General features: G+C 40.9%; 1 protein-coding gene and 1 long non-coding RNA gene across 3 annotated transcripts in view; both read left to right on the forward strand.

The window, feature by feature from the left end:
* Positions 1–1,381, forward strand: part of LOC119425798 — a 4,217-nt gene extending 2,836 nt beyond the window's left edge. The window contains exon 3 of the long non-coding RNA XR_005187582.1: positions 1,364–1,381. This is a non-coding gene — a long non-coding RNA (uncharacterized LOC119425798). The remainder of the gene's footprint in view (positions 1–1,363) is intronic.
* Positions 1,382–1,387: 6 nt separating this feature from the next.
* Positions 1,388–25,199, forward strand: LOC119425799 (tax1-binding protein 1 homolog A). Of its 2 annotated transcripts, XM_037693347.1 has the most exons (17): positions 1,388–1,578; positions 6,002–6,104; positions 6,579–6,769; positions 7,381–7,536; positions 10,173–10,321; positions 10,735–10,825; positions 10,915–11,100; positions 11,178–11,429; positions 12,667–12,858; positions 12,960–13,032; positions 15,145–15,659; positions 17,800–17,886; positions 20,411–20,597; positions 20,691–20,899; positions 21,552–21,634; positions 24,851–25,091; positions 25,172–25,199. In XM_037693347.1, the coding sequence occupies exons 1-16, from the start codon at positions 1,390–1,392 to the stop codon at positions 25,056–25,058; spliced, it is 2,871 nt and encodes a 956-aa protein (XP_037549275.1). In that variant the 5' UTR covers positions 1,388–1,389; the 3' UTR covers positions 25,059–25,091; positions 25,172–25,199. The 2 variants fall into 2 exon arrangements, with proteins under 2 accessions (XP_037549275.1, XP_037549274.1); XM_037693346.1 differs by having other exon boundaries at positions 24,851–25,193.

The following is a 25,199-nucleotide window of genomic DNA, read 5'->3' on the forward strand; positions in this document are numbered from 1 at the left end:
AGCTCTCGACCTTGACCTCTCTAAGTGTCTTTAAGAATCTGTTGGACACCTGGCAGGGTCCAATGCTGACATGTTCCTGTTTTTAGTTTTCTACATTTGTCTTGGAATCTAGCTGTTTTTTGTTTTGCTACCTTTTCCTTTAAGCCATCCTATTTGTTAAAAAAAAAACAAAAAAACTGTAGTATGCTTTTTTTTATAACTGTTTATTGTTGTTGCTGTTGTCCATTGTTGTCATCTTTCTTTGTTGAAATCAGGTCTCTCTTGTAAATGAGTCCTCGAGGCTCAATGGGATTTACCTGTATAAATAAAGGTTGATTGATTGATACAGGTTAGTCCCATTGAGCCAACAGGACTCATTTACAAGAGAGACCTGGATTTTAACAAAGAGTGATGACAGCAGTGGATAACAAACTGTTCTATGTCATATAGGCTTCGCCCTTTAAGGCTGTCGCTGATGGGTTTATCCCGTTATGCGCAAGCATCATACTGAAAAATTTAGTCCACGCCCACCTGCTGTGTGGGCCCCACCCGATCCGTATAAATTACATTAAGAGCGGGTAATCTGCTCCCATTTTTCTTCAGCAAGCTAATATAATAAAACAACTGACCTTTTCATCGAGATGTCCAGCTCCAGCACCATCCGCTTGTGTCCCTCCTGCAAGACCGGTTACTCGCTACAGTGAGCGATTTTTTTCCACCACTGAAGATAATGTCACTGCAACTAGATCTGTGCTTTTGGCAGAAAATGTGGATAAGTTTGTCTTTTTGGACAAAAATGTAAAACTTGATTAGTTAGATCGTAAACAGTCTGTTGCTGCTTATTGTTCTGGTTCTGACTGTTATTGTATTTTTTTATTATTGTTACTATAGTTTTATTTATTGTAAAGAGTGTCGTTTATTTAAAATATCATCCAAATGGGTCGCTATTATTTATTTTTATACAAACATATTGTTTACTTGGCATATTTTCCATATAAACATTTTGTAAGTCGTTATTTTGGCCTTGAAACTGAACCGAACCGAAAGTGATTTTAGAGTACCGTTACACCCCTAGTGTTAGCCATTTAGTTATTAACTTCTTCCATTCGGCTCTATGTGTTTGCATATTTATTTTATTTTGTGTATTTATTTATTTTTTGCAGTGAGTTTTGCTTTTTCTTTCTGCTGAACAGCACTTTGGTTGGCCTTGTCGCTGTTTTAAGTGCTCTATAAATAAAGTGGTATGGTATGGATAAGTAAACAATTTGGTAAATATTCCCTGCCCCAGAGACCTGGTGTATGCACATATATCTGGGAGAAGTCCTGTGCCCTTTATTGTTGTTCTGGCATTTTATTGACTTCTCTGCTGTTTTCCCTCTTGTAGACAAATGAAGTGACCAACAGGGGACAATGTCATCATTCCAGGTGGTGGACTCCTCGCCTGGCAGCAGCGTCAGCATCATGGAAACGTCCAACTTTGCCCATGTCATCTTCCAGAATGTGGAAAAGAGTTTTCTGCCCCAGGCACCCTTGGAGTGCCGTTACACCCTGACCCCTTACATTACTCCCCACCCAAAAGACTGGGTGGGCATTTTTAAGGTAACACTTGCACACCATTTAGGATTGGATTTTATTAATGTGAGTAGTTGATGTCTCCATGGGATATGTAGAAGTTACAGTAATTACACGTGTTTTGACACTAATTGTGTGTTAGCGTCTTAATAATTGTTCAAAAGTTTGCACTTAGCACATTAACACCGACATCTGCCCTGACACTAATGGTTCAGCTCTTCACTACATGCCTGAAAGCCTACCACAACCTTTGGTGTGGTTGTTCACGATCCAGAAAATGGAAGAGTGTTCATGGTGGGCAGGAGAGGGAGGGGGAGGCACATTTGGCACTCTTTAAGAACCACTCTCGTTCTTATTAAAACTTCACATCACTCCACGCAGTCTTTCCATCGGCCTTTTCCTCTTGCTTCCTGGGAACCATCTCCCCGTCTCTGCTCGTTTCTTTTATCCACACGTCAAATCTCACACATAATTAACAGGAAGTGCGAGTTAGGAAACTCGATGTCTCGTAAAGTCAGAAGAGGAGCGTTTTATTGTTGTTTAAGAACCGACTTCAAATCCACCCGGTCAATTAAAAAGGAATAAAGATGCTGTGTTTTATTTGGAAAAAAACAGATTGGAAAAAGTAATTATGTTAATCCATACTAATGAAACCTGTTTGATGGTTAGCGAGCCGTGCAAATAAGCCATGCTTCGTTAATCCTTTTTGACGTACATGCTCGTCTTGTTTTGGCTCTATTTGATAGTTTTAAAGCGAATTAACCCATTCTAGTCTCAAGAAGTTTTGTGCTTTTATCAATTGTACAAAAATCATTTTTGCTTTGAATGTTAGTCATGTATTATAGATTTTATTTTACTTTCTTATTCAACATAAAAGGACAAACTATTATTCATTTAACCTTGTAAGCAAAAAAACTTTTTCTGCCAGAGGCAAAACCTTTTTGCAGGGACTCAGGGAGTGAGTATTTTCTTGTTGCATTTAAGGCATTAGCTGAAAGGGAGAAAGACTGCTCACTGTGTGGATGACTCAGAGCAGGCAGAAATGTTTTGAGTTGTGTACAGACACCTCCTAGTGGCTGAAAATAATCATTTACAGCAGAATGATAGGATTCTAGTGTTACAATACAAACTTGTTGGTGATGCCCTCAAGCAATACGCGTATGTTGAGTATCTTTAGCAAACACAGGACGGAGTGTACTCGAGTTTTTTCCCCTGCATGGTAGTTTTGCTTTTCCTTTGCTTTGCTGTAAAGTTGATTTTTAATGCATGCATGCATTTATAACTTATGTCTCATGCGCATACAGAACTCATTCAGGCAAAAATGAAAAAAAAAATAAAAATCCCAAGGTTGTGGCATGTTGGTTGGTTCTGCAGGGAGAAACCCGTTGCATGAGTGTATAATTAAAGTGTCATCATGTTGTCCCCTCGTACTTCAACTGAATGATTGATAGCTGCCTTGCCTGTGATTATTTTATAACATCACTGCTGTGCAGGAATGCCACACTGTGTCTAAGCAAATGTCAGTCAACTTCACTCTGCAATTAGCCAAATTATTGATGTCTTTTCTGTCTTAAGCAAACACACATACATGACCACACAAGCAAAACTTGGCAGGAGGCCGCTGGAGCCGAGCTGCGCGCTGTCACACTGCTAGAGGTGGAAAAGAATGTTCTTGGCCAAGGTTTTCTTGTTGACTAACTTCTACTGTTTGTTTCTGAGCAGCACTATGTTCAGGGTAATGGCTTGATGGAGGGGTGGTGAGGGAAACACTACAATTATGATATCAAACTTGAAATTTTGACAAATGTTTTGAGTAGCTCAGTTGATTGAACACGTAAACCTTTGAAAAAAACAAATTCTGGGATTGATCTGTGCTGTAATTTTTAGTCTAAATGAAGCAAATTCGAAAGAAAGTTATTATAAAAATATATAAAAATATTGTGGTATTAGTATTATGAATTGATTGAAAACAATCTTATTTTTGCATTCTGTGCACTCTGTTTCCTGTAAAGCATGATTAAGTGCCAACTTTGTAATTGATATGATTACTGTGTGGCAGCGTTCCCAAAAAAAAAGTAGTTTGTCACTTACGCCTCTTCTCTTATTTTCAAACACATTATTGCACAAGATGTGGTTACGTTTGTGTGTGGCGTAGACGGAGAGGGATTTGACATTTTATAATCTGTCACTTGAAATTCAAAGCATTACATTTCCCTTGTCATTTGCTGTAAAATTGACACCTTTTCCTCTACCAATCTTGCTCTTTTTTGCCACCTTTTACTCGTTTGTATTTGGTTTTGACTCACCCCCAATTCTGCTTGTGTGTGGACACCACCCTATTATCACACCTTCACTACGCCCATTTTGTTAGTCCAAAAGGAGCAGGGATTAAATGGTTTTAAACGTTTCCATCCTTGTTTTGAATCCTTTTGAGTCTTTTTTTTTTATAAACCGGATTCCAAAAAAAGTTGGGACACTAAACAAATTGTGAATAAAAACTGAATGCAATGATGTGGAGATGGCAAATGTCAACATTTTATTCGTAATATAACATAGATGGCAGATCAAAAGTTTAATCTGAGTAAATGTAACATTTTAAAGGAAAAATATGTTGATTCAAAATTTCACAGTGTCAACAAATCCCAAAAAAGTTGGGACAAGTAGCAACAAGCGGCTGGAAAAAGGAAATTGAGCATATAACGAACAGCTGGAAGACCAATTAATACTGATTAGGTCAATTGACAACATGATTGGGTATAAAAAGAGCTTCTCAGAGTGTCAGTGTCTCTCAGAAGCCAAGATGGTAAGAGGATCACCAATTCAACCATTGTTGTGCAGAAAGATAGTGCAGCAATACCAGAATGGTGTTACCCAGCGTAAAATAGCAAAGACTTTTAAGTTATCATCATCAACCGTGCATAACATCATCAAAATATTCAGAGAATCTGGAACAATTGCTGTGCGTAAGGGTCAAGGCCATAAAACTCTACTGGATGCTCGTGATCTCTGGGCCCTTAAACATCACTGCACCTCAAACAGGAATGCCACTGTCAAGGAGACAACAGAATGGGCTCAGGAATACTTCCAGAAAGCATTGTCAGTGAACACAATCCACCGTGCCATCCGCCGTTGCCAGCTGAAACTCTACAGTGCAAAGAGGAAGCCATTTCTAAGCAAGCTCCACAAGCTAAGATGTTTGCACTGGGCCAGGGGTCATTTAAAATGGAGTGTGGCAAAATGGAAGACTGTTCTGTGGTCAGATGAGTCACAATTTGAAGTTCTTTATGGAACACTGGGGTGCCATGTCATCCGGACCAGAGAGGACAAGGATAGCCCAAGTTGTTATCAACGCTCCATTCAGAAGCCTGCATCACTTATGGTATGGGGTTGTATGAGCGCTTGTGGCATGGGCAGCTTGCATGTCTGGAAAGGCACCATTAATGCAGAGAACTATGTTCAGGTTCTAGAACAACATATGTTCCCATCTAGACGTCATCTCTTTCAGGGAAGACCCTGCATTTTTCAACACGATAATGCCAGACCACATTCTGCAGCAATCACAACATCATGGCTACGTAGGAGAAGGATCCGGGTACTGAAATGGCCAGCCTGCAGTCCAGATCTTTCACCTATAGAGAACATTTGGCGCATCATAAAGAGGAAGGTGCGACAAAGAAGGCCCAAGACGATTGAACAGTTAGAGGCCTGTATTAGACATGAATGGGAGAGCATTCCTATTTCTAAACTTGAGAAACTGGTCTCCTCTGTCCCCAGACGTCTGTTGAGTGTTGTAAGAAGAAGGGGGGATGCCACACAGTGGTAAAAATGGACTTGTCCCAACTTTTTTGGGATTTGTTGACGCCATGAAATTTGGAAACAACAGATTTTTCCCTTATAATGATACATTCTCTCAGTTTAAACTTTTGATCTGTGATTTGTGTTCTATTCTGAATTAAAATATTAGATGTTGGCACCTCCACATCATTGCATTCAGTTTTTATTCACAATTTGTTTAGTGTCCCAACTTTTTTGGAATCCGGTTTGTAGTTTCAGAATTATAATTGATAAAACGTGCACTCCGTTTCAGCCATATGTGTCAAACTTAAGGCCCGGAGGCCAAATGTGGCCCTCGTTGACATTATCTGGCCCCCAAGATGTTATTTTAAATGTAAAATACTTTTATTTTTTAAGTCATCTTTAATTATGATGTCCAAAGTGCAGCAGAGAACGTCAAGTGAGACCAATCAAACTGTTGTTGAGGAACCTGCAACCAAGAAAATATGCTGGGTATTTAACTTGAATTAATGTAGATTCTGAAAATGGCCCATAGTTTGAAAAAGGTTTTAATTTTGGCCCCCTTTTGTGAGTTTGACACCCCTGGTTTAGGCAGTATAGTTCATTGTCAAGTTTCATTTTTGTTTGTTTTTGTTTGCTTACATCATCTCCTCAGGTGGGTTGGAGCACAGCCAGAGATTATTACACCTTCCTTTGGTCTCCCATGCCAGAAAGCTATGAACCAGGAACTTCTGTGCACAGGACTGTAGTGTTTCAAGGTGCACACACACACACACACACACACACACACACACACCATGTAAACCACTATACAGAGCCAGGGTATTCCAAAGTTACTCCTCCATTTTACGGTGCACATAAAAAACAGCACTTATATTTAATAAGGCAACACAACCGCAAACGACGGCCTGGGACCTGAGCACCTCTCATACCACACACATATTCACACACACACTTAAAGCCGAGGGTCTGCAAACTGGTTTTACTGGACCTGAAATGGTCAAATATTACACAGTGAAAATATGAGAGCACGCTGTGGTGTGTTAGGAGTCAGTAAAACTACTTGGCAGCTGTACTTACTCCTGCACATCTAAATATGGCGCACTAGTTCAGAGTAAATATGGGCTGCCTGACGTGTTGGCGTTAACAAACGTTGTGTTCAAAGACTTCTAGAATCAAAAACGGAACGAAACAAAAGAGTTTGAGACAAAAACAATTTCTTTGCTCTGCAGGTTATTATGTTCCCAAGTCTGATGGGGAGTTTTACCAGTTCTGTTATGTCACTCACACGGGTGATATCAGAGGAGCCAGCACGCCTTTCCAGTTCAGGCCGACTACTCCCACCGAAGAGCTGCTTACTGTTACTGAAGATGACAGCAACTCAGACATACTGGTTGTCACCACCAAGACTGGCTTACTAGAGGTAGGCCGCAAAATCTTAACATCCCCACAAATGTATCTTATTTCAGTACCACTTTACAATAAGGCTTCCGTTATTGATGCTAATAAATAGTTTATAGATAATTATTAATTCCTCTATAAACACTTTATAAATCATTAATAACAGCGTATTGTGCATTAAGGGTGACAGAGACAAAACTGACCAGTATCTTGCCAAATAGTGAGCCACATCTGTTCACCTATATATTTTTTTGTTATATTAAACATTTCAGACTAAGTTACTACCTTGTAAGCACAATAAGCATTTGTAAACCTATTTTTTTAAAGGATATAATATTAGTTGTAGATACTTATTATAATAAGGTACTAAAGTACAATATTATATGCTAAAGAAATAGGTTTACAAATGTTGGTCAGTTTTGTCTCTGTCACCCTTAATTAATGCATAATAAGCAGTTATTAATGATTTATAAAGTGTTTATAGAGGAATTAATAACGTATCTATAAACTATGTATTAACCATCTATAACGGGAGCCTTACTGTAAAGTGCTACCCTTATTTCTTTGTCTTAACACTGACTGGCTCGAGGTAATGATGGATTTGAACAATTTTCATCTCCTTGTGTTTGGCAGCGTGTGGAGGAGGCACAGCAGCAACGTAGGGAGCTGCTGAAGGCCATGCGCCTCCTGCAGGAGGAGAAACAACAGCTGCAGGAGGAGCAGAAACGACTGGCCAGGGAAAGGGAGCAGGAGAGGGAAACGTGTTGCCTCCTGCGAACACACAACCAGGTTAGAGAGAGGAGGTTTGAGCAAGACTCGACACAAGAATACATGTTAAACTAAGTTTTTTGATTTGGGCCCAACACATACTTGTTGCGACAAAAATTGTAGCTGGAGCATTTATACGTACAAAAATGTTTATTTTTTTATAATGAGCTTTTTGTTTGAAAGTGAGAGACGGTTTCAGTCTGATTGCGTGCATTTTGATTTGTCCACGTGCGCATATGGAGCCGGTTCCTCATCAACGATCACAGGGCTGAGGACTTCAAAGGCCCACACTTATGAATATTCTCAGTCCATGTTTGTCACACACACAAAAAGCTGCCTGGTGTGCGTTTTGTGTGCGCACACCAGCCTCTCGCCTCCTTTAATGGCCTGAGTCAGTGAGCCAGAACGGAATTGGGACACAGTTTTCTCGGGCATCTGGCGTCGGGGACGATGCCATCGCGACCGCAGAGTGAGCAAACATGACGTCAAACGCGCACACGCTCGTACGCGCTCGCACCGAGCACCGCTCTCACATTTAGGTGGTACGCCACGGGGGCCTAAGTGTGCCTCCTCATGTGCGCAAGCGCATACAAACAGGCTCATTATGCCACCCGTTCGCAAAGCTTTTTAGTCTGTGTGTGGAATGGCAGGAGGGGTGTCCACAAAACCGCCTTTATAAAAAAATAAAAAAAAGTCCTGCCCAGCCTCAGGGACAAACACCACTCAGTCACGCGATTCAGTCGCCACTGCTTTCCCTCGGTTTTCTGTCTGTTTATTTTTTTGTTTCAGGGTTTAGAGTTACTTGATATAAGCACGATAAACAATTTGTTGTCAAATCAAGATTCATTTACATAAAAACCTCGTCAATGGATGAGTAGAACGAGTAAACCAGGATCACTGTTTAATTTCTCCCTCTCACCAGGATGAGTCATATTCAGATTGGGGTGTTTTACGTGTTGCTCATTTTTATAGCTTGACACACACAGCTTAAAGCGTTCAACTCCAGCTCAAGCGTTAGCAGCAGAAGGGAGTTGGCAGGCAGGAAAAATGCTGAAGCTCCAGGAGTTTTCACTTTAAACTTGTCTCATATCGCCCCCTAGTGCAGCTCTAAATTCTCAAGAAGCTGCTTTGAGTTAGTCCGCAGGTCTTTTTATTTTTTTATGAAGGAGGGAAAAAAATTGCTATAAATTAAATACTAATACACACTGTTATTACCGCAGTGCTTCTCATTCAACAAGCATGTCCGTTTGTGGATATATGACTGGCGAGAGGCGGCGCGTTAGTTGCAGAGTATTTACAGAGGGCGCGCCAACTCACGGCCCTCTGATGGAAATATCCTTTTGAGTTTAACATGAAAACATAAGTACATATTTCGTCGCTGCTAATTTTACGACTACACTTTTTATAAGGTCTTTATGCACTGCTAAAGTGCTTCCCAAATGCCAGCCGTAAAAATCATACAGCAACCCATGTAGAGCCAAGCCCAGAGGGAGACGGGCCTAAGTCTGCAGTCAAGTTTTTGCTTTTATCTATGTTGTATTGATTACTGACTGTGTGCATGTGCTTTAATGTGCAGCTTTGTTCCTGTGTGTCCCGTCTTTTTGCTTCTGTGTGTGTGTGAGAGAGAGAAAGTGTGCATTTTTGTGTGCGTGTTGCGAACAGAACAAAGGGCGTGTGCAGATGGTATGCTGTTCTGTCACATCTAATATTAGCTATAGATGATTTAATGTCATCAGGGCTGATGAGCAGCAAGTTTAAACAGAACATGTCCTCAGCAGGCGCGCACCATGTGCAGAAAACACTGGATGTTTGATACTCCTGCTACCAGGAGCTTGTTTCTGGGAATTCTGTAACAGTTTTGTTCATGTTTGCATGCCCTCGCCGTATACAACAACTGTTTGTTCAGTTAGGGCCGCAGAGTATTTCATTAGCTTGAAAACACTGAATGTGGTTTTCTTGCATTTGTTAAAAAAAAAACAAAAAAACCTCACGAGTTGTAATTTGTAACTGGTGATTTACGAGCAATAAGATTAGCCTTTACAAATGACCTGAGGGGGGATATTGTATATCACAGCTGCTCTAAAACACCATGTAAAACCTAGCTAAATATAGCAAACGTATTGTTTAAGAAACTTTTTTTTTTTTGCAAATGACATGAATAATCTGCTCGTAAATTGGTTTAACAGAAATTGAACCTCTGGGAATGCAGATTTGATAAAGCTTCCTTTGGCACTGTAATAAAACAAACTTGTAAGACGTACATTTGTGGCACATAACGATTCAAACATGCACAGATATTATCTACCGTATTTTTTGCAGTATAAGGTGCACCGGATTATAAGGCGCACTAAGCGAAACAAAACAGTCAGATAAGTCAAACTTTATTCAACTCATTCACGTTAACCAGTAACATAAAATCGGTTCGAGGTCAGTAGCACAACCAGAATTAATACATAAAGCGCACCAGATTATAAGGCGAAATGTCGATTTTTGAGAAAATTAAAGGATTTTAAGTTAATCTTATAGTCTGAAAATATGTTATTAATAATCGTAATGATTAAATAAACCCTGATCATAGTCTAGTATTATTTTTATTGCCCTACAAAGTTTTGCTTGATGCTTTGGCTGCTGTGATTGGCTGCCTCGGTGTCCTGCAGGAGCTGCTGCGCTCGTCACAAGGACTTTCAGAGGAGAGGGAGGAGGTAAGGCGGAAGCTGACGGAGGCCAAAGACCGGGTCCGCCAGCTGGAGGAAGACTTGCTGGGAGTCACCCAGAGAGGCCTGCAGAAGGAGACCGAGCTGGACTGGTGAGCTGGAGAAATGTTCTGTGTTAGCAGTCAGTTTCTGTGAAGACATTTTTCTTTCACCAAACCCAAACTGTTTGGGTAAGTTCTCAACATCTTCATTTATTTTCACTCAAATGGCTTAAATGAATATCCACCTCCTAAAATGCTAATTTATTCCAAATATGTTTGCTTACATATTTACATAACCAAGCTTTTTATTGTTTGTAATTTTACACTTCACACACAGGTAGTTCCTGTTCAGGGACTTTGTCCACTCACTCAGAGACACTCACTACTGTTTAAGCACACAGCAGAGCTCTGGTCCATCCTCACTTCCATTTCTTTGTAGGTTTATTTGTAAGAATTGCTCAAGAATTTGTAGTATAATGTCACTTGAGGACAAAATACAGTAAACATTGTTTTTAACGCTGCAGTCTGCGAGATCGTCTGAAGAAGCTCACAGTAGAGCGGGACAGTCTCGAGAGCCAGCTGAAGAATGAAAAGGATGAGAGAGATCTCTATAAGGTAAGAGAGAAGTTTGTTTACGTCAAAAGATGGACAAAACGCTCTTGTTTCTGTCTCCAATTGTTTCTTCTCTCTTGGCATGTGTGTAGGCTCACCTGCGCAGCACTGAGCTGGAGAACACCAAGCTGAGCGCAGAGCTTCAGATGCTGAAGGCGGTGGAGCTGAACAGGGAGGTGACCATCGCTCAGTTCCAGGAGGAGCTGGAGAGGCTCAGAGTGTGCGTCGCCCAGCGGGACAGTCTGGAGAAGGAGCTGTTGTCTTACAAAGCTGATAAGGTAATGGTGAATGTTCCTAAAATGGACTCCCACTCCTATTTTTTAGTAAAAGATCTGTTACTTTCCTTCGTCTTCAGGCTGAACTAGGCCGCGTTCGTGAGCAGCTCCGTCAGGCCGAAGAGCAGCTCCAGGCGTCCCGGCAGCAGGCCTCCCTCCTGGCCTCAGAGCTCCGTGAGTCAGCCAGCGCCCGCGACCTCACCATGACGGAGCTGTACCGCGCCCGCGTGGAGGCTGACAAGCTCCGCGCCAGTTTGACCGATGCTCAGGCAGAGTGCCGCCGTATGGAGAGCCAGCTGGACCGCATGAGGAGCACCACTCACAAGGAGGTGGTCAGTGTCTGGCCTCCTCGATACACGTATTTTAATCCTTCAGACTAAGACTTTAAAACAGTGATACTTTACTTCATTTAGGGTTTTGGGGCTCTATCTGATTACAGTAATTACATGCAGTTTGTATTTTGTTACAGTCCAATCAATTTTTTCAACTAATTTCAGCATTTTTTCCAGCTGTTTTGTGCTCCTTTAAGCTTCTTTCTGCCAACTACAACATTTTTTGTGCATCGTCTAACTTCTTTTTGCAAATTTCAACTTGTTATGCTATTTTCAGCTTATTTATGCAAGTTTTAGCTTTTTCTACCATTTCAGCTGTTACAGTATTTATCTGTTTTCTGCTAATTTAAGCTTTTTCAGCTAATTCCACATTTTGTGCAGTGCACTCATTTCAACTTTTTTCAGCCTAATTCAGAAAAAAATTGCTCTTTCCACTTCCTTCTCGTAATTTCAGTTTTTTCTGCTTTTTTACCTACGTACTCTTCAGCTGTTTTTGCTAATTTCAGTTTTTTTTCGGATAATTTCCATTTTCTTGTGCTCTTTTCTGCTTCTTTCAGCCTAATTGGAAAAGCGTGTTCTTTCTGCCTTTTTTTATGTTAATTTAAGCTTGTTCTAACTTTTCAGCTAACTTTTTAGCATTTGTAGCTAATTTTAGCTGTTTTCAGATAAATTCAAGTTTTTCGTTTCTGCTGCTTTTAGTCTAATTAACTTCTTTATGCTAATTTCAGCTACTATTTAGCTGTTTTATGCTAAATTTTGATTTTTCAGCTATTTCCACCTTTTTTTACTCATTTCAGCTCTTTCCGCTTCATTCTGGTATTTTAAGCTTCTTTCTGCCTTTTCAGCAACATTTCAGCTGTTTTTGCTAATTTTAGCTTCTTTTTTTATAGCTAATTTACTAATTTTCTTTCTCATTTCTGCTTATTTAAACCTAATTCAGCAAATATGTGTTCTTTCTGCTTTCTTCTGCTACTTTAAGCCTAGTTCATTTAATCTACATTTCAGCATGTTTTAGCCAATTTCAGCAGTTTTTCAACAAGTTTTTCTGCAATAATCGTTCACATTGCATTTTTGCAGAAAATGCAATTTCTCTAGTTATTATTGCAATATGTTGTACAATATGTTGTACAATATGTTGTACAGTCATAATATATAAGACGTGTGTAATTTAGTATCACAAACGTGCATTGCTTTAAATCACAAATAACAGCGTTAGAACTATGACCTTTCATTTCAGGGTGTTGGAACCAGTGGGGAGGTGACACCCAGCATCATGGTGGTGTCCGAGGCAGAGGCCGAGCTGCAGAGGGAGGTGGAGGAACTGAAGCTGCGCCTCCACATGGCTGCTGAGCACTACAAGGAAAAGTACCGGGAGTGTCAGCGCCTCCGCAGGCAGGTGGCCAAGCTGAACGCCACAGAGACACAGGGGGTGAGTATTCTCAGGAGCGTCAGGAAATACACTGTACTAATCATCACAGCCTAAAATGGTTACAATTAGACTTTTTGTTTTTGTTTGTTGATAATTTACAGGAGTCGAAGAAAAATGTGTCGACTGAGACGACACAAGAGCCTCTGACCTCTAGTCCTGAATCCCCTATGAAAGGTACAATGAAGCAGTTTATGACACATTAATTTTTACTATCTGCACTCATAAAGTGTTTTTTTGTTTCCAAATTAATTTATTCTCAAACACTTCATCGGTTTGTTTGTTTTAACCAATGTTTAATGGTTATTTACAAGGAGCTAAATAAATTAGAATTAATTTATTTTTGTAAATAAAAAAATTATCATCTTGTTTGTTTAAGCTATTAAGTAAAAATGCATTAAATAAGCCATCTTTTAAAATGTTAAATTTTAAAATGGTCACAGTATCTCACACATGAAATATTCCACATTTAAAGTTATAATTTAATTCAGTTCAATTCATCCTGATGCATGCTCAATAATCCAGGGTCAGTTCAATTCAGTTTATTTATATAGCGCCAAGTCACAACAGAAGTCATGTCAGGGCACCGAACATAAATATTAATATGTAAAGTAAGTTAACAGAAACATCCATATATAAAAATAATAATTTAAGACTTTATCTGAGGAGCAGACTGCTTTGAATTTAACTCCATCGCAGAACTCTCTTCTTGTGTAAGCATGAAGGCGACAGTGGAAAGGAAAAACTCCCTCATGGACAAGTGGCCATCTGCTTTGACCGGCTGGGTTTGGTAGGAACAGATACACAATGGCAGGTCAAGAATCACTTGTTAAGATAGAAATAGTATCAAATGAAAACTATTCAATTTTAACAATTCATTTTAGGAATGAGGTCAATGTGTCCTCTAGCAGTCTAAGCTTAAGGCAGCATAACAAGCCAACCCTAACTATAGGATTTATCAAAAGGAACGTCTTAAGCCCAGTTTTAAAACTGGCTAATGTGTCGGCCTCATGGACAGAAACTGGAAGTTGGTTCTACAAGAGAGGAGCCTGATAACTGAAAGATCTTCCTCCCATTCTGCTTTTGGAAACTCTAGGAACCACAAGTAAACCTGCAGTCTGAGAGTGAAGTGCTCTGTTAGGAACATATGGAACAATAAGATTTGGAATATAAGATGGAGCTAGGTTGTTGAGGGCTTTGTAGGTTTCAAGTAAGATATTGAATTCAATTCTGGATTTGACAGGGAGCCAATGGAGAGAAGCTAAAACTGGAGAAATATGATCTCTCCCACTAACTCCAGTTAAGACTCTGGCAGCAGCATTTTGGATTAACTGAAGACGTTTTAAGGAAGTATTTGGACATCCAGATAATAAACCATTACAATAGTCCAATCTAAACGTGACAAATGCATGAACCAGTTTTTCTGCATCATTTTTAGATAAGATGTTTGTAATTTTAGTGATATTACCCAGGTGGAAGAAGGCAGTTCTAGTAACGTTTTTAATGTGGGGGATGAAAGACATGTCCTGATCAAAAATAACACCAAGATTTTTAACATGAGCTGGAGGACAGATTAATGCCATCCAAGGAGGGTGAAAGACTGAAAAATGTATTTCTGGGATGCTCAGGTCCAAAAACTAAAACCTCAGTCTTGTCTGTGTTCAAAAGCAGAAAATTTAGGGTCATCCAGGTTTTGATTTCTTTAAGGCATGCTTGTAGTCTAAGTAGCTGATTGGATTCATTGGGTTTCATGGACAAATATAACTGTGTCTCATCAGCATAACAACGAACGTTTATCCCATGCTGTTTAGTAACATTACCTAATGGAAGCATATACAAGGTAAAGAATATTGGTTCAAGCACTGAACCTTGAGGAACTCCATGACTGACTTTGGTGTATGATGTCAATTTATTATGCAATTATTTCTGGACCTAACAAAACTTTATTTTTAATTACATCCTAAAAGTTCTGTGAAAAGTTCTCATAAATCTTCAAAACAGACAACAACCAAAAAGGAAATCATAAATAGTTGAAGCAGTTATCTATGAATGAGTACACGAGAAATATTAAATCTGTTCATATATTAAAACTGTCAGCTACCTTAAAATTATAAATAAAACATCTGTTAAAATGCAATCTACATGATTTCCCGCCTTTTTTGCCAGCAGGTGACAATTATTCTCTCATCAAAGACTCGCCTTTGTCTCATTTCGTTACAGTGAATTGTGCATAATCAATTTGCAGCCAAGGCAAGACACGGTTTGTTTAGCTAATGTCTTCTTTTTCAGGAAATCTTGCTGCGGCAGTTCTACTGGAAGCTGCAGTGATGACAGTTCCTGAAGAACTCGAAACCAAGCGACGCACATCTGCAGATGCTCACATCTGCACAGAGCCTGAGGAAAAGCAGGGAGAAAATTCACTAAAAGAAAAGGCTGAGAATGAGGCTGAGAGGGATGTAAAACAGATGGAAGATGGTGGAAATGAAACCAGGGAAAAGGTGGTGAAGAAGGAGAGCCTTCCTGAGGAGAGCTTGAGGATGACGAGCTGGGTGGAGGTGGGGTGCGACAGGCCGATCACAGAGGAGAACTGCGAAGCAGAACCTGAGCTGACGGAGCGAGCGAGGGATGGTGCGGAGGAGCAGAGGCTGCGGGAGGCAGAAGGGCGGAGTCCAGAGGAGGCAGAGAAGGAGCAGACGCTCTCGGTGGAGGCGGAGCTGGCGATGATGGAGGAGAAGTGGAGGGAGCAGTGCGCGATCAACGAGACGCTCAGACAACGGCTGGCTGACGAGGAGGAGCTATTCAGAGTAGGACACCTCACACAGACGGATCGAGGCACACGAGATACTCGTCATACTTGGACTTAAAATTTAAACACTTAATTATAGTTCGACAATTGTGAAATAAAGCACACAAATCAATAGATGCTGTTATATTAATATAAACCTTTGATGCATCAGATTATTTTATAATCCCCGAATTTAGTGCAGAATTATAAAACTTTAGTTGACAATTGTTAAACTGTTCATTTCAGCTCTAACAAAAAAGCTTTTTCTGTAACAGAAGAGAAATATTAAAAGTGAAGAAGGTTGTTTGCATGAAAACCCCAGACATGAAGCAGCTTTTAAAGTAGAAGATCCTGATACTGGAAGGATTTTTTTCATATGCTACTCTTAGAAACTCTAGGAACTACTTTGTACAATTATACCTATAGTGTAACATTGGTAGCAAAATGTGGCTCTATAGGAATTTAAAACTCACCGAGGTTTGCTCATTATAATACATGTGAGAAGAAGAATTAACATTTTTGTTCTAGATTTTGAAGCAACTGTTTGCAGAGAAGCTAAAAACGCAAAAATATATTTTCCTCAACTTTGTCTGCAGCAATTCAGATAAGCCCAGAAGCTTTTTTATTAGACAACCCGATTGCCCTGATAATTAAAGGAAAACAAATGGAAATGGAAGTATTAAGTCTTCTAGCCTCATTCTAAAACTTTGTATCCTTAATTAAAAGCATGCATGGGTTAATTACATGCATATCAAGGGACCCATTCATAACAAAAACAGCTTTATTACATCTGTCAAAGGTCACATGAGCATGTTTCATTTTTTTTTTTTGTTCTAACATGATAAAGGTAAACTAAACATTTCAATGCATTAGTGAAAATTAGTTAATATTTGGGATAAAAAAAAGCTGAAACTTTTTTTTACACAAAAAGCAGCAAAATCTTAATAATAAGCTGAGTTTATTGATTTTGCTTCACCCTCTACCACAAAAAATACCAATTAAACACAAATGCGTTAGAACTAATTGTTATATTTTTAACAGTCATATGCAAAGTTTGGTAACATTTCTTTGCATTGTTATTCACTCTGCATTCGTTCACTTTAGTTACCATGTGCTAAACGGTATGAAACTGCAGCTACATATATGTTCTGTACATTTTTTACTGCTTCCACAGGACAAAATGAGTCTGTTTGTGCAGCCCCGTGTGCACGTTATTGAACAGAGCAAACGTTCGTGTGCAAACATCTACCAGGGCACTGACTGGCATTTAATCTGGATGAGTGACTGTGTGTTTATCTGTGCTGTAAATACGTCTCTCCCTCGACTTTGATGGAGTCTCCTGTCTGAGGTGGTCGCCGTCGGGCTTGAGCTTTTGTTAATGGGCCCGGACACTGAAAAGAGAGGCAGGCGCACAACTTAGTGCTTTACGGCTGTTTACATCAGCCAGAAGATGGAGAGAGGGCGAGGGATACACACAGAGACACAAAAGTGTGTATGGGAAGGGGAGCTGTAAATTCAGAGAAAAGAGGGGGGAGACGAAGAGAGGACAAAAAGGAGATGAAAGAGAATTTAGGGAGGAGGGAGAAAGAAGCAGACAGAATTTAAGAGAGATGAAATCAGGGCCGACAGATAGACATAAGGCAGAAAGAGGAGCCATGAGAGCAGCGGGGGGATTTGAAACCTTTGAAATGGAGTGAAATAAGAGAAGAGCAAGCAGCTAGTGATGTAAACTATCCCACAGGGTCAGTTCTGTTAGAGAGTGAGGGATTTATGAGGATCCTCTGACCCGCCTCATCTCCCACTGAACACAGACCTGCTTTCTTTGGCTCTACGGATGTGTTTTACAGTAGGCCCCACACACTTGACAATGCTCCAGGGTAAATACAAGGCAAATATTTGGTTCACTTTGCTCACCTGTGTGCATGCACGCTCATCTTCTTCATCAGTTGACTTAAGCCCGAAGCAGGAAACAAGATCTTATCAGCAACATATGATAACATGTTCTTTCCAGTTGAGTTTGAGGATTTATTTTTATTTTTATTTTTTTTGCAGAAACTCTACACAATTTTAAAGATTGTCTAATGTTACAGAAGTGAACAGTTTAATTTATGGTCCACGATCATGAAATCTCCTGATCTTACTGTGTGCGCTGTCACTAGGTGCAGATGGCGGAGCGTACCAGCGAGGTGACTGAGCTGAAACGCAACCTCGCCCAGGCTCTTAAAGACAAAGAGCAGCTTCAGGAGGTAAAACAGATTTCACAAAGCTTGTGTTTTATTGGGACTGTTTTAGTTGAGATTGTTTGTTTTACAGTAAATGAGCCACTGCCAAACTGATTCCTTAGAGTAAAATGGCAGATTTAGAAAAATGTCACTAGATTTGTTGACGTGGGGTTTAGCGGGGTACATGCAGTACAGTGTCTTTGGGATTTTTTTAGGTTAATTTGAAGAGCAAATGTCTGCTATCTGAACAATTTCTTATTCTCGTTACTTTTAAGGAAGCTTCTAAAAATAAAAAAGTACATCTAAGACAAGTAAAAGAACATTACCATATTTTTCGGCGCACTTAAAATCCTGTAATTTTCTCAAAAATCTACAGTGAGCCTTATAATCCAGGGTTATGTATTAATTCTGGTTGCGCTTACTGACGTCGAACGGATTTTATGTGGAACAACCGGTGGTTAATTTGAGCCGGATCCTGCCGGAACAAGATCCGGGAACGCTCTCATTTAGACAGGCTGTGTTCCAGCAACTGTTTTCTCGGATCTGGCAACTCAAATCCCCGCCCCTAAAAGTCCAAAGTCATTGCGCATTTTTATTTTTTGTTAAAAATACAACGAGAGGAGACGTTGCCCAGTCTGGAGTGTTTGTTCTGGCCGCACTACGCGCACCAGCTCGCGCACACGCTCCTGCCCAGCAGAGGCACGGACCGCATGTCCCGCGGGAATGAGTGTCTTCATCCACCTTCAGCTGCGCGCCCTGCAGACAGTGCACGTTTTACGCACAAGAGAGTCTCCAGACAGCTCTGCAGAGCGCACGCACAACTGCTGATGTGTCAGAACTCCTGCGAACATTTCAGACATAATAAAAAGGCTTCCAGTAAAAAAATAAAAATAAAAATACGAGTGAAATGTTTGATGAGTATTGTTCACATTACATCACGTTTCAAAACAACGGCACTAATTTGTCAAAATAACGGCGATCAAAATGTCAAAAAGACAATTTATTATCTAAAATAAATAGATGGATGTATTGTCCTTAGCTGGACAACTGAGAATTGAAGCACCTGAAGGCAGTGGTAATCGAGATTGGAGCAGGAGGAGCAATAACTCAGGACTGAATTCAACTGAGAAGAGTTCGGGTCGGACAGTGAAGTGTGTGTGTTGGTGGGGGGGGGGGGGGGGGGGGGGGACGCTTGACAGAATCTGAGCTGCTCAGCATGTTTTCTAAAATAGTTATTTCAGTTCAACCTTTATTTATACTATACAGGTTGTTAGTCTCATTGAGCCTCGAGGACTCATTTGCAAGAGAGACCTGTTTTTAATCAATTTAATCAAATGTTTACAGATGTTTAAAATCCTCTTAAAATACAACAAAATGCAGGAAATGGCATCTCTTTTATACCAAATTTTCTGGCGAAGGACCCACAGACACTCGCCGGACCGTCTGCTATTTGTGTTCCAGCATCAGTTGGTTTACAAATTAAGCCCTGGGTACAACTGAACAATGTTGAGAGTTATTGTGAATGAGTTGAATAAATTTTGACTCATCTAAATGTTTTGTTTCGCTTAGTGCGCCTTATAGTCCGAAAAATTCAGTAATAGTTTGTTAGCACTCCATCGTGGGAATTTCCAGATTCTCCAAACTAAGTGTGCTCTGACTTGCTGTCTACTGCAGGTAAAATACTGACTGCTCATAAACACTCCGTGCAACCACACCTAAATAGCAATTTAAGATTGTAGTTTCATCATCTACATCACATGGAACAATGGACTTCATATGGGAAACCAGAAGTTGAAGCCAGAGCAGGTACAGTGTCCTTACAGAGTGGTCCCAGGACAAGTTTTATATCCCACCACCACTGCTCTCATAAACCAGGTCCAACTGGCTTCAGGCCCCAACAACAAGAGAAGGCTGAGCTTTAATATCAACTCAAAGCAAACTGGCAGCTGCAGCTCCATTTGTAAATAATGTGAACTTTCAACGTAATTTTCATTGCTTTCAATTATCTGCAGTTTTGGTACCTTCTGATCTTTTTCAGTAGGTTTGACTTTCATCCCTCCCCCACCCACTAATTTAAACAGCTATACTTGCTTTTTCCCACCTACTGGTACAGTGCCATTAGACAGTGCAAATGCCACGCTACGTGTCTGTTTCACCTTCCCAACCCTGGTTTAAATGTTAAACTTGATAGCAGCGCGCTAATGAAGTCATCAAGAGAGGAAGTCAGCTGTTTTTTTTTATCAGCAGCAGCAGCCGGAGCAGAGGGAGCCAGAGTCTGACACCCATTACAGTAATGAGTAGGGTACTAATGCTCTTGCTTCAGATATAATCACAAAGGGCAAAAACAGTGTTTAGAGAAACTTGACTGTAAATTGAAAGTAGTTTCTCACTTCTTGGTTTAGACTGAAAATCAGCTGTGAGCTGAATACCTAATGAGGCTAATAATGACTGTGGTCCTTCTGAGCTTAAAGCATGTACACATTTAGTAAAGTTGGATATGAGTAAGTTTAAAGCAGTCTCTTTGTGATGGATGCTGTGTTTCCTTCAGAAGCTGCAGCGGTATGTGTCCAGGCAGAGGGAGATGGAGGCTGGCATTCAGGGTGCTGAGGTCAGGCAGCCCATGGTGCTGCGCTACCCTCTCCCCTACCCCCAGAACCCCTCCCCACCACCACTCGTGCCACAGAGGCCGGCCGAGCTGCAGTATGGCAATCCTTACTCCACAGAGACCTCAAAAGGTGAACTTTGCTTCTGCACTTATCCTCCCATGGCTCTGTTTCTGTCTGCCTCTCGGTTGTATCGTGTTTCTGTCTGGTCTGTTGCGGTCATAGATCGGGTGGATGTGCCGTTGTCTCCTGAGAACGCCTCCCGTCCTCCACCCGAAGCGCCACCCTGCGCCCCTCCCTGCGCTCCCCCCATGTCACCGCCCAGCCCCAGTCCAGGCGCACCAGGCTGGGACCGAGAGGTGGTCTGCATCCAACCGTCCCGCAGCACCAGCCCCCCTGAGAACACTGAGCATCCACCTGAGGAGGTGCAAAAAGTAGGTAGCAGCACAGCCACCCACGTTGGGGTGTTTTTTATTTCCAATTTTCTGCATAGAACAAACAGAAGCGTATGCCTAATGAATAAATCAACAATTTTCACATTTTAGAAAACCAAACAAATGTTCAGCGTTCTTATAACTTTAGCCGCAGAAATGTTGGACAACTTTGTGCACTTTGCTTTCTTACCCTGGCTGTTGGTGTTGCAGCCAGAACGTTCATGTCTTGATAGTCCCTCCTTTACTGCACCTCTGTCTGACTCCTTCTCTGATGGGCCCTTTCTTTGCCGACTGGAGGGAAATGCAGCGTGCCCTTAAAGGACGAAGCTCTGAACTCATTTGCATAAATCTCTAATTAATGTCACTCCCTCGGAGCTCAAAAGAGAGGAAGATAATGACTAGGAAGGTAACTAGGGGAGGTTTTGCATAAAGACAGATCTGAGATCAGTTTTCAGTGTTAAAAATGTACTCAGTTGTTTAGGAGCAACCTAAAAACTAAAAAAAAAAAAAAAGTTTTAAAGGAGCATTAAAACAGAGCACCTTCATGTTTATTTTTATTTATTGTTTTTATATAAATAATCGTGTTTTGAATGCACACAAATACATAGCCAGCTATGATTTTCTCATCTTTTGGTATATTTGCATGTCACAGGTGGGCAACGAAGCTCAGCAGTCATGTGACCATCAGTCCAACAGACGCAGTGAAGCGAGGAGCAGCTTCTGCTTTGACGCCAGGTAGATCACACACTCGGACATAAAGACGACCCACTGAAGGAAGCTCTAAAATATTTAGAATGACAAATTGGCAACACAGTGAGAGTGGAGCTCCTAAAGATGAGGGATTCCACATGTGATGTGCTTTATAAAACTAGTATAATATGAAAAAAAAGCAGCAAATTTATGTCTGAAAAGCTCAGATCATCAAATATTTTTGCTTGAAAAATGACTGGTAACTTCTAAACACAGATTATTGGAGGAACTCTTTTTTAAAATTTATTATTTTAATATACAATTTTCTGTTGGACCTTTAAACAATTTCTCATAATTTTTCATTTTTGAATGTGTCTGTCATGTTAGCATCATATCTCATGAACCACAACGGATTTAACTTTTGCTGTCACCCAATGTAAAGTGGCCACCACAGCTAAACAACCTTAGCAAACACATAAATGGCTCTCAGTTGGTTTTACAGATACTGAGCTAAAAGTATGTTTGGTAGTAGCTGAAAGTCTCTCCCAACACCAGCGCTGAGAGCTAACACATCTTGTGAAACCCCACACATCGTTTACAAGGTTTGACTTTAATGGGTGCAAGTGTCACTTTTCATCCTGTAATGATCTCAAGGGCCCGACATACTCCATCCGAAGCCGAACAGTCGACCCGCGGTCACGTGGTTGCAGGACGTTCATTTTTGCACACACCTGTCGTCCACGAGACACAAACGCAGCGCTCCTGGGAAACTGCTCTCGCTGCAGTACAGTAGCCCCTCGATTATTGCGGGGGTTACGTTCCACACACCACCATGATCGGTGAAAAACTGCCAAGTAGGACCGCTATATTTATTTTAGTATTTATATATATATATATATATAAAGGCTTTATAAACCCTTCCCACACTATTGCAATATTCTAATTTTAACAACTAACGTATCTGTACTATACATTTAGTATACATCGTTATATTGTGTTTTTAAATTGAGTTTTTAATTCATTGTGTGCTTAGCTTTGTAACTTTATTTTTATGCTTTCTTTCATCTTATTTATTACTGATGTTCAGCACTTTGTTTCTGCTGTGGCTGGTGTTAAAGCGCTTTATAAATAAAGTTGATGATAATGATACAGTAGAGTAGTCCCTCGCTACTTTGTTTTTCGTGGACTCGCTCTATCACGGTTTTTCAAAATAAGATTGGACCTGACACACAATTGGCTGACTGATGGATGAGTCGCACGATCAGCATGGAATTTTTATTTAAAATGAATTATTTTGAACTATTTAGCACCTGCTGTACATTTGTGCAGCCCACACTGCAGGAGAAACTTCCTCCTGCAGCTCCTCCTCCTTCCTCCCGAGAGCGCAGAGTGCAGCCTTGGCAGAGAGATGAGTTCATGACATTCTGTGCTCTTTTAGTGCGTTTAGAGTTTAGAAACATTGTTTAGAATATTGCAAGAGTTTAAAACGCCTTAATAACTAAATAAATATAAATACTAAAATAAACTAGTACAGTAGTCTCTCGTTTATCGCGGGGGATCTGTACCCTGAAGCCCCGCGACAAGTGAAAAACTGCGAAGTAGGAATAGTAGTACGAGTAGTAAGTAGTAGTTTATTTTAGTATATATATATATATATATATATATATATATATATATGAAGGCGTTTTAAGCCCTTCCCCCACTTTTGCAATATTTTAAACAATGTTTCTAAACGCTCTAGAAGAGCACAGAATGTGATGATTTCAGGTCCCTGCCTCATCTGTTTTTTTGCCACCTGCAGGTGTTCTTGGCCACGCCTACTTCTCCACTCTTCATGGAGAACAGCTAATCAGCTGTAACAGGAAGCTTCTCCTGCAGTGTGGGCTGCACAAAGGTGCAGCAGGTGCTAAATAATTTTAAATAATTTATTTTAAATAAAAATTCCATGCAGATCGTGCGGCTCATCCATCAATCAGCCAATGAATTGTGTGTCATGTCCAATCTTATTTTGAAAACCCGCAAAGTAGCGAGGGACTACTGTACTTACTACTTTTACTACTATTCCTATTTAGCGGTTTTTCACTTAGGGTACGGATCCCCCGCGGTAAACGGGGGACTACTGTACTGCAAAATTTTACTCACCAGCTCTGCCAAGCAGCAGCTCCGTTCCGGTCGGGCTCAGTTCCAGTTCTGCAGACCTACCCTGCAGCTACAAAGCCCACTGCACCATCCAGGTTTTTGTGCGCGTGGATAATCGAGTTTCAGGATTATTTGCGACTTTCCTGCCAGTTCTGTGAGCTTAATAGATAGATTATTACTTCTGACTTTGCATTGCAAAACTTTCCCTCCATTTTGGCAGAAATCAGCGGTCAGAAGCCCTGTTGGCTTCTGGGCAGTGTAGTTCTTTTGACTGGTGTTGGAGTGTAGGCTTATTGAACGAGAACTACAAAATGGCGGCACTTGTCCGAAATAAAATTTTCGTTAACTTTTTATACTGTACCGTTCCAATCACATAATATTAAAGCTGACAATCATTGAAAAACCGCGAATGAGCGAGTTGGTGAAAGTCAAACCACGAAGTAGCGAGGGACTACTGTATATGCCACCGCACAGGTTTCTTCCTGCCAGGGTCTCCACTCCATCCCTGCATCCACCTTTTGGCCACAAATCTGTCATGACGAAAGCGCCACACTTTTCAGCAGACAGACTCCTGCGTGCACGATGTCTGCACGACCTCCATCCATGACTAATTCAGTGTGTTTGAGGAGTCGTGCAGCTGAATGTTTGGGCGCATTTCTGCATTGACGAACACGCCCACAAACTTCTGACCAATCACACAATGCACGGTGCGTACGCCTGTGAGAAAAAGTTCGGCTTGGGCGAAGCTGCTCTGAGAACAAAATGACACGATTTTCGTCACGCAGCTACGTCAGTGAGCGCTGATTTTGCGGCTGTGCCTGGAGCATACAGGCCCTTTATATTTCTGGCTTGAAGGGTAGCAAGTGATATAAAGTAAAGTAAGTTAAGTAAAGCCAAGCCTTCAGTTAATGGTGTTTCAACAGTTGTGGGAGAATAATGTGAGAAAAATCCAGATGAAGCCCTGGAGCCTATCACGTTTGAGCCTCTGAGCTGATTTTCTGTAATTTCATCCCTTTGTTTTCTTGTCTCAGCCTGTCTTAAGCATAAGTTCAAAGAGATGTTCACATGTTCTCCTCCACTCACCATCCTACTTTGATCTATTTCTCCCCCCACCCCCATCAGCGCTGTACACAAGCGCTGTCCTCTGTGCGAGGTGATCTTCCCACCACACTTTGAGCAGCGCAGCTTTGAGCAGCACGTGGAGAGCCACTGGAAGGTATGTCCCGTCTGCTCCGAGCAGTTCCCCCTCAACTGTCAGCAGCAGCTCTTTGAAAGGCACGTCCTCACGCACTTCGACGGCCACGTGCTCAACTTCGAGCAGATCGAATGAAGGACGCCAAGGTTTGCTTTCTGACATGTACAGGTAAAGCTTTACCTTCAGTCGCTCAGCTTAACATATTATGTACAATCATGAGCACTTGTTTTTTTTGCAATCCTAAACAGTAGAAATAATGCACTTTGAAAAGGATGA

This window comes from Nematolebias whitei, chromosome 19 (assembly GCF_014905685.2).
Source record: "Nematolebias whitei isolate Nwh7 chromosome 19, NemWhi1, whole genome shotgun sequence".
NCBI classification, from domain to species: Eukaryota; Metazoa; Chordata; class Actinopteri; order Cyprinodontiformes; family Rivulidae; genus Nematolebias; species Nematolebias whitei.